General features: G+C 39.6%; 1 protein-coding gene across 1 annotated transcript; it reads left to right on the top strand.

Moving 5' to 3' along the window:
* Window positions 1-1486: 1486 nt before the first annotated feature.
* Window positions 1487-3807, top strand: MELLADRAFT_78359 (Hypothetical protein; the record flags this gene model as incomplete). The annotated part of the gene is made up of 9 exons (XM_007412198.1): window positions 1487-1664; window positions 1742-2033; window positions 2134-2146; window positions 2240-2261; window positions 2336-2403; window positions 2479-2527; window positions 2596-2682; window positions 2769-3207; window positions 3276-3807. The coding sequence occupies 9 exons, from the start codon at window positions 1631-1633 to the stop codon at window positions 3502-3504; spliced, it is 1233 nt and encodes a 410-aa protein (XP_007412260.1).
* Window positions 3808-10459: the final 6652 nt, after the last annotated feature.

Below are 10459 nucleotides of genomic sequence, written 5' to 3'. Positions count from 1 at the left end.
TATCACAACTTTTAATGTTTTGGTTTTTCTTTTTTCTTCCTTGGGTACGAGTCCAAATAATTGTCTTTCTACTCTTTTTTTTCCTCTTCCTCCCCAAGGGGTGTTATCTCAGCAAAAAACCTTGCAAGCCCGCAGGGCGCGCTTCCTAGAGAGAAGACATGAGAGTGACAAGACTCAGTCTACCAGAAGTGGAGACAACACATCCCACAGTGGGAAGATGTTTTCACATGCTTTCGGATTGTGTTGTCTCAGAAGAAAAGAGAAAATTCAGAAAGAAGCTGGCAGTGGCAGATTGATTTGGCAGTGGATTGCCATCATGCGCCATGAGATGGATGAGCAAGAAGTGGATCAGCCCATCGAAGATTGATTGTTCCCAAAAGTTTCTCGACCAGTAGTGAGGGAAGTGAAGAAGGATGACTGTGAGTGACACGGTTTTACATTGTATTAGGTTGCTTAGGCCCCGTTTGGGAGCGGTTATTTTACCGCGGTATTTTCGTAATTGCATCAATACCACAGTGGTATGATCTTACCACGTTTGGTACCTTATTTTGCTGCAGTATTGTACCACAGTATTTAGACAATAATCTGACAATACTGTGGTATTGCGATAATTGACAAAAAGCTGTTTATGAAAAATAAATCCGCACGGTGAAAGGGGACTTCGTCAAATTTGATCTCTTCCCCTTCCCTTTGTAATTCATTGGCTCCTTCCATCCGTTCGATTACAAAACTCACTATCAACCCATCTTCAACACCTTCACACTTCAAGATGAAGACAACCACGAGTTCAATATTAGTTTGTCAATCGACCTCATCGCACTGTACCTTTATCACTTCTTCCTTCAATCCACCGTTCCCTCAATCAATCTCGTCGCTTCTCAAATTCTGTCACTCGCTTTGATAACCTTGTTTCTCCTTCAATCAATCTCATGAATATCAAAGGATATGTATCTTTTCAAATTCGCTAACAATATGAAAAAGATGATCAAGATGATTCCTTGACAAGAGAAAAGTTCCAGTTGATTGGTGATGAGGTTCACAACTTTTGATGAGTTACGATGACCGAGCAAGTGAATTAATGATGAAAGATTGTTAAGTCTGTTTGAGTGTGGATCGAGAACGAACGATGTCAGAGGTTTTGTGGGTATACATACATACATACCACAGTCAGGAGAAAATCAGCGCGAGTGGTGTTGAATTGCCAAACGATTATGACCAAAAACAGAGATTATAACTGTACCACACTACAAGTGCGGGTTTTCATCTCTACTGCATTATTGGGGCCAAAAATGCAGTACACTTTTGCAGTACATTACACTTTGTCACCGCTCCCAAACGGGGCCTTAAGGGTTTATCGAACCAGTCCAGATCTCAATGGATTTCAAGCCTTGTGAATCGAAGTTACACAGTCAAAATTAAAATCATCATCAAGTTTACAATTTCAGCTCTCTATCGAAAATGGAGAACACTCTATATCAACTATCATCATCATCAGACTTTCATCTTCCCTCTTATCACCAATTTATCTTTCAAACTTTATATATCCTCAACTCATTCTTAAAAACTATTCCACTACAAAACCATAACTCCCATTCCAAGACTTTATCAATTTCAACTTTTTACTATCAAAATGACAAGCTTAGAAATCATGATTCTCGGTAGTGGTAAGTTTCATCACTGATAATCTATCAAAAACACATGAACCGATAATTAATTCGAATTGGTTTTCTTTTGATAATAGGAACTTCAAGTCAAGTACCAGTCATAAGTTGTTTAATTTCAAAAGATAAAGCTTGTACTTGTTGTCTTTCAACTCGTTCACCAACCGGTTCAAAAAACATTCGTCGTAATACTTCTGCAATTCTTCGTATTACCAATCCTTCAAATCAATCTACTCAAAATGATCAAAATCCTATGACTACTCCCAAAACTATCTTGATTGATGTTGGTAAAAGTTTTTGTGAAGCTGCTCGTCAACATTTTCCAATTAATGAGTTATCAACTATTGATGCTGTTTTACTTACTCATCCTCAGTTGAGTTTTGGTTTTCAATTTTGGCTTACATATGTACATACACACGATGGTTTTGATCGAATACTAATCTTGTTGACCGTTTTTTCCATGACCTTTTAGTGCTGATGCTATTGTGAGTCAAGTGTTTTGAAAGTGTTTCGATTTTTAGTCAAATCCTGACCGTTTGATATGTCTTCCCTACTCGAATCTTCTTTACCATATCAAGAACGGATTGGATGACTTAAGAGGTTCGTTTAAACCTTGACATTTTTCTTGTCGCTTTAGAGGATAGTATTGACTGACTCGTTTTCTGTTCTGATAGCGTGGACGTTGGATGCTGTCATACAACCCTCGATACCTATCTATTGTGACAAATTCACATTTTCAGAGGTCAGCTTCGAACCTTGAGGGTCTTTCCAAGATTGACCTTTTGAGTTGATATCATGGCTTGTCGGGATTTTTTAGGTGGAACGTATGTTTCCATACATGGTCAACTCGGCAAATGCGACTGGTGGTAAGCTACCTCTTTGATCTAAACCATGAATCTATCAATTGACCTTATCACTCTTCCAACACGATCAGGCGGCGATGTACCTGCCTTCCAATGGAACATCATTGAAGATGGACAACCTTTTGACCTTTTTGGAGTCCGTATCTCGCCTCTCAAAGGTCCGCAGCCCATCTCGTTTCAAACCATCAATCTTGCCAAATTTTGACATGTGATCTCTTCATGTCCTTGATTTCTTTTACTTTAGTTAATCACGGCTGTTATTTTGGTCCTACCGGAGCCGTCGAGGGTCCATATGGCTGCCTGGCCTTTCTCTTCGACCGTTCAATCTGCTATATGTCTGACGTTTCATCAATTCCAGAGTCAACCTACGCAGCTCTAGGCGTTTTGCCTCCTACATCCTCTACATCCTCACCTGCTCCTATTCACTTATCACCTAATATGGCCATAGAAGGATCAGATACGGATTCTGATATCACTCGCTCTACATCACCCGTTTCTACTGCTGCCACTTCTCTCGACTCTGAACCTATACCTATGGGTGTTCCACCTCTGCCTATACTTATCATTGACACATTAAGACTCAAGCCTCATACTTCGCATTTCGGATTAGCCGAAGCGGTATCAACTGCAAGTCGCTTAGGTGCTCAACGAACCTATCTTCTGGGTTTTACTCATGGAGTCACGTAAGTTTCTTTAAACACTGAATTTCATTCCTTTCAACCTAGACTTATTTGACTACTTCCATCCATAGACACGAATGTTGGGAAAAGGCATGTGAGGCTATTGGAGAAGGAAGAATTGCTAATGAGAAGACAAATGAAGAACATACAAAAGAGATTGAATTAGGAAATCATCCAGAAGAATTCACTCAAGAAGCTCTTCGGATCGTTGGAGCTATGAACCCGATTTGGGTTAGACCTGCATTTGATGGATTATGGGTTAGAACAGATGGAAAGACCAGTTCAGATGATTTTTACTAAAAACAGTTTTGTCTTCATTTTTGATTTCTCATTGCGTGTGCTATCGCGTAGTTTTTCGGTTTTTTTATCATGTAACAGAGTGTTTCTTCTTTTTGATTTCAATTACTCTTTTTAATCATCTTCTTTTGTTTGAAATCTTTAGATCCTTTGAGAGTTTTTTTTCTTCTACTAAATTTCATTACGATTGACATTGACATTGCAAGTTTTCTTGAAGATGATAGATTTTTTTTACCCTTTCTTTCATAATAATTGTTTTCTTGATTGATTTTTTACTTTGCAATATTGAAATAGTTTTTGAAACACAATCCTTGATGAGCAAAGCAGAGTTCCTCACATTGCAAATCTATCACTGCGCACCTGAGCCACACCCCTGGGGTGGTGAGTGCAGTGTGGGTGTGTCAGATAATTTATAAAACAGATGGCAGTATGCCCATATGCAAGGCTTCAATAATTCAAAGGTCTTCTTGAGCTTAACCTTTGGCTGGGACAGCATTGGTAGATAGTCATTTTGTTTCATCTGACTTTTAGCACAGGGAAGTCATGCAGACAAGCCCCTCACTTGAAATATTGTTGGAAATTTGTTGCTCTTCATAGTTTTAGAACCTTGCCAATGTTTTGTGAACCAATTCCTGTATCCTATTGTTGTCTTGAAAACATGATTATATATACTTGTAACTGCTTTTCCCAAGTCCCTACTTGTGTGTCTAAGCTTCATTGTCAATTGTTGATGGATGTTTTCAAAAAGATTTTTGTTCATCTTTGGTTTTGCTCAACAGGTCTGCCCACACATCACTTCCTGGTATTTGGATTCACCTTACATGAAGGAATTTGTGCATGTGAGTCTATTGTTCTAGTGATGCTTATCACTCCTTTTACATGTATTCTTATAAGCTTTTGAGTTGGTTGGCTCTTTTGTTGCTTATCATCAGTCATTCAAAACAATTATTCTTGTTGTTTGATTTAGAAGAGCAGTCTACAGATCACTTCTAAGAGTAAACTCTTGCCTAGGCATTGTTTTGAATTTGCAAAAGTGTAATGTGCCCTTGATTTGTTTTAGATGTTTGTTTATTCCAAAGACTCTGAGCCTCTGAAACAAAGAATGCTGATCATATAAAAAATCTCTTTCTCTGAACTTGAAGCTACTGGTGATGATCAATATGCCCCATAATTGAAATTATTTCACTCATAAAGATACAAATAAGGCATTTTCATGGCTTTTGATCTTGATTCTGTTATGATCTCATACCACAGATCTCAGGAGTACAGATCTCAACATGTGATACCTCAATCCCTTATTCTGGTAACAAGTAAGATCCATTGTGTAGTGCTCCTTTCCTCATTCTACAATCATCATCATATCTCAGCACCACCTTCTTCCCTTGCCACACATCAAGACCCCCCAAGTCAGGTCATAACAGATTAGCCATCTCTACAAAGCCATCAATGGCTTTTCAAGCTCACAGGTATTGCCAAGCAGATTTATCATGCACTAATTTGGTGATCCTAAAGAGGAAACCAGTAGCTTTCAATGCTCCCCAGAGATGAGTAGGTGTACTAATGACTATTATGGGGACTGTGATTGTGGAGTCACTTGCCAGCTGCATTATTTATCTAAAAGTGTCAGTTTTGATCTTTTCATAAAGATCTCCAAGAGTTTTCATAATCTGACTTGATTCATTGAAATCCTTCCCAACACTTGAATTTGGCTATATTTTTACTGCAGATCCATATCAACAAGACCCAGATATGGGCTTGACACCAACAGAAATGATTCCTTTGTATGTGAATTTAAAGATCATCACACTCAATGCTGGGTTGTTGTCTGTAGACATGAAGGTGTATTTTCATCCAAGCTTCTGGGATCCAAATGGGCCATTGAGAAAATATAGACTGCTCTGGAACAATTACAAGCATCAATTGAAAGTACACCCATCAGAGTCGTCTGCCATTCTATCATTTCTTCAGACACTGTGAATATTGAAACAATATTTATCTTGGAAGCAAAATGACTTATGAGATATATATGGGAATAAGGGGACCTAGAGATGGTCCAGAGTTCATTTTTTAATGTCAAGTTTGAACAAGGTAGATATTACAGAAGTACCCATGATGGAAAACCTCAACAAGAATAGTTTGGTCAACATGATTTGTGTTTCTAAGCTTATGAAGCCACAAAATATCAAATAATTAAACTGTTAAACATGTGGAAATGGGCAGTTAATGATCATATGTACCTTGAATATTTAGGTCTTTTTAATTGGATCAATGAATTTGGAATCATAATTAAAGGAAAAATAATCAAGGGCCATATGTATGAATTGGTGCCTGAGCAATGTGAGAGGTGTTTGGAGAGTGGCTGTCATGATTACTGGTGCAAACCATCCAGCCTTTGTGTGTCTTGTGGTTCAAGACATTGGACTCATGCCTGTAGAAGCAAGAGTTTAGGAAAATGCTGTGTGCATCCAACAGAAACGCTCATCAAGCCATAACAAAAGCTTCAACTTGAACGGTTCAGAATTTTAACATTGACCATACACTAAAGCATACACTGTAAGATCTGAGTATGTGAAAGAACTCAACAGTATGAAAATCAGATTTCACAATTCAAATTAAGGAGGCATCCTGACACCCACCATACCAAGTATTTTTAATCCAAGGATACACTTGGCCATATTTCATTCAAAACTTTGTCTCATGGTCACAGATCACAGCTATCTAAGCTCCCTGACAAACCCATCCAAAGCATCCCTGAAGGACCCAAAGTTCTGATTGATACAAGAGAAACAAGCCAATGGATTTGAGTAGAAAAGTGATCTACATATCTTCCTATGACCAATATTCAAAAATTGATTGCCTAATTTATAGAAAAAATAGTTCTTCTGTTTCATTTATTCTATCAGTTTTGATTTATATCATGCAATGAATGGGCTCATTTGATTTCTATTTCACCTTTCAAATATGAACCAAAAGGATTGAAACAGAGCACAACTTATGTGGCGTGTGTGACACCCACACAAGTATTAACAGCCAAAGAAATGATAGTGGTCACCAGTAAGATGAGAATTCCAGTTTGCCCAAAGAAATTCTGAGCCAGACAGAAAAGGTATCACTGAAGAAAATTGAAGGTATGTTTTTGAGCAAGTAGAGTTATATAACTTATAAGACCATTTGAACCAATATTCAACACAAAGAGGTTTTACAATCACAGATAGATACCAAAGGCTCTATGTAACTTCTTTTAAAGCTCTGGTTTATTTTCCTTTCTTGAAGCTCAAGTGATCTCACCGGATTGAAGCTCTTCTATTTCCAGCTGAAAATTTCTGATGTAAAATCTGCAGAAGACGTGTTTCAAACAACTCAATCAAACAGAAGTCACTGATCATGCGAAAGAAGATATACACCTAAAATGTTAAACACACCAACAAAACATCTCCAACAAAGAAAGAAACTATTGGACTAGCGCACTTCCAACGTCAAAAAGTGACTCTGCCCGGGCTCGAACCGGGGGCCTCGTGCGAATCCTTGAGCTTCAATGTGAAGCACGCGCTCTAACCAACTGACACTGCGTGAAAAACCCTGTCGGAACCGGCCCCGCGACAGCCTGTCGCCCGGCATATGTATATATTTACATAGCCAGCGACAGATACACTTTTGGCCAGCGACACTTCAAGTTTTCGTGCGACAGTTGGTTCGGTTTTGCGACATCTCATCCCTGTTCAGCTCATAGGTCGGTGCTGCGACACCTTTGCCCTTTAACCGATCTTGACTTTGATTGTCCAGCTTATTAGATATCACAACTCACCTCAATTTGCGATCTCATTTCACCACGTCCGACTTTGGATTCCACCTCGTAGCCGATCCATCTCCATCTTTCAATGGGAGATCCGCCGAGTAAGTACCTTTGTCATCTACGCTGATTTTAGGATCAATATCACTCATTGACCTCTTTGATTTCTCCCAGAAATCATTTGCACCTGCTTGCAATGTGTGATCAAAACATGCACGGGTCCAGATGGAAAAACCATACAAGGCCAATTTCAGTCACGTAGAACTCAACTGAGTCATCATCAACGCGATATCAGACTACCTCAATTACCTCATCTACCCCAAGCTTCACACTTGACTTCTGCAAGAGACAATAACGATAGCGACTCAGGTTCAGTAACATCACAAGCCGACTCAGATTATCATCATAATGACTCAACGCCTACTGGTAAGCTAACTCACTTGATCAGAAACCAGGTTACAGCGGTGGCTTGAGGGATCGTAGACGTGACTGGAGTGGTCGTAGAGGTACCTTCGGACATCGGGATATCATCATCGGCCATGATTGATTGGAATTAAAAAACAAAGAGAAGAGGAAAGGGGTTAGGGTCGTCAATGTCGATGAAAACGGTATATGTATAGGTTTATGAAATGGGTATACAAGAGTGGAAAGAGTTCTAGAAAAGACGGGGGAAAACAAATGTATGATGAGCGGTGAGAAGACACCAGATCGTAGGGGTTTATATACGCAAGCAAGTAGGCTGGTGAGATCTTCAGACGGCTCGGGTATGACAAGACCCTTTGAGATTGACCGCTCATGTGACGAGCTTCCCCTTCAGGAAAATTTGCCATTGTGCTGTGAGAAAATAAATGAAAACAGTGAGGGATGTGAAAGGAAAACCGGACTAACCTGGCCTGAGACGTTTGATCCTTTACGTCACTGATGATTTCAACTGCTGCTGTACTGCTAAAGTCGTTCGAGATTTGGAGTCTGGACTGCTGGAGTGGTTCGAGAAGGATTTGGCGGATCCAGATCAAGAGGTGCAATGAAGAGGGAAGAAGGGCGAAGGAGATGTCGCAGGCAGATCGGAGGGGGAGTGGGGATGAGATGTCGCAAAACCAAACCAGCTGTCGCAGGAAAACTTGAAGTGTCGCTGGCCAAAAGTGTATCTGTCGCTGGCTATGTAAATATATACATATGCCGGGCGACAGGCTGTCGCGGGGCCGGTTCCGACAGGGTTTTTCACGCAGTGTGAGCTACAGGGCCGATGAGGTACCGGGTTTCAAGAAATCTATCTCAAGGCCTGTATGCTTGAAGTTGCCCCAACACGCGCCGAGAATATGTAAATGCTGGGTGCGATCAATCATCCATGGAAGTGGATTGACGACATATTGACATCTGAAACTCATTGAGTGCTTTGTGAATCGTGTTTCATTTTCAACATACATCCTCCATTGCGATCATGATGGTGAATCAAAGAGAAGAGCGCGCTGACATGAATATGGGTTGGAGTCGGCTAGAAACTTATCAGAATAATATGCCTCCTTTGATTAGTACTGACTCCTCAGGTTCCAATGATCAAATGAACACTCCTCCACGATGATCTGAGTTCAGAGATTCTTTCCTATTAGGTTAGCGTTCTTCGCGGTGCCTTTTTCATTCCCTTCTACATCGTTCCCTACCCAGTCTATGGCCCAAAGTCGAAAGTTGTGCGCCTTGATCTTGCACAAATTTTGCTTAGTTTTTTCCCGTGGAAAGTGCTCCCCTCTTGCACAAAGTTTACATCAAAAATTGGCTCTTGAAGGAAAATCACACACCTAACCTCCTTCTCGAGTCCAAATTTGCTGAAGACTCAATCTTGAAACATATATTGGGTAAGAAGGGCAAAAAATAGGGTAGACTCAGTGCAAGAATCAGATACCGTCGCATAACTTTCTACATACTTTGGACCATATACAAATCCTGGGCAAGGAATGATGTAGAAGCCTAAAGGGAACGAGAAAGGCTCCCTGCAAAATTCTCTACCCTCAGGTGTAAGTTGGAGTACGTAAGTCCCTCGCTCGCTTAATAAGTTAAGCCTTGCGAGGCGAGCGTGGAACTTTTGCTTAGCTTACTGAATGCGGAGGTTTTGAAGGGTTGAAATTAAATCCTAGGGTTTGAATATACTTTACGGATGAAAGGAAGACAAGATGATAGAGACAAGCAACATTTCATTTAAAATATTCAAGTATGTAAAAGCATGTTTCTTTGATAGGCGATTGGTGTGTGAATAGATCACTTAGCTAATAGTAATTGAAGCGAGAAGAGCGAGTGAAATGAATTGATTTTGCAATTCTCAATTCTCAAATGGTCACTCGCACAGTGCACTTGAGCTTTACAATTTTACAAAGTCTGATTTGTATTATCCTCCAATATGTATTTCTTGTTGAGATCGAGTCTCTGAAGCCAAAAATAAGAAGTATCAGAACCTATTACTACATAGAACTATTCAAGAAGTCGAGGACAAAGTTGATTGTACAAGTTGAATTGATTTGAATTGATTTACATAGAATATTCTGTAGTTCTAAAAGATGTATTATTCATCCTTTTCATCACATCCGGCATTATTTAATAATCAACTATCCAAACAAATCACCAGTTCTTCAACTAACTCAGCATCAATTCTACCAGGAAGTGGTCAACAACAACAACAACAACAACAAGCACCATTACCACCAACACCTATCATCGATCAATCTATTCGATCGAGTACTTCCTCACCTTATCACTTTAATCATTCTACCACTACCATGGATCATCCAATCTATGGAAGAGACTCACCTGGAAATCTGAACAATAACATTCCATTTCAACCTACTCATCATCATCAATTTCAAAATATTTATCATCAATCAAGACAAAATCATAATCGACATCCTCCTTCAATAGGTCCAAACTCATTTCAAATCGGTAGTCCTTCTCCAAGTACGATTAGTGAAGATAAATTGATCGATGCTCTCATTAACAAGATCATGGCTAAACTCTCAAATCAAGCTGATCCTCACCTATCACCATTAGAGACAGATGAACTTATTCTTCAATCTTGTAGTTCTTTATTCGAAATGTGTCGTCAACGTTTACCTTTTGTGATTCAAAAATTACTTCAAGAACTCGATTCTCCTTCTCATGTGGTCATCTCATCTCAAAATC

Source organism: Melampsora larici-populina, assembly GCF_000204055.1.
Source record: "Melampsora larici-populina 98AG31 unplaced genomic scaffold MELLAscaffold_29, whole genome shotgun sequence".
In the NCBI taxonomy this organism is placed as follows: domain Eukaryota; kingdom Fungi; phylum Basidiomycota; class Pucciniomycetes; order Pucciniales; family Melampsoraceae; genus Melampsora; species Melampsora laricis-populina.
The sequence above is the reverse complement of the archived record's forward strand: the minus strand, read 5'-3'. Positions and strand labels throughout refer to the sequence as shown.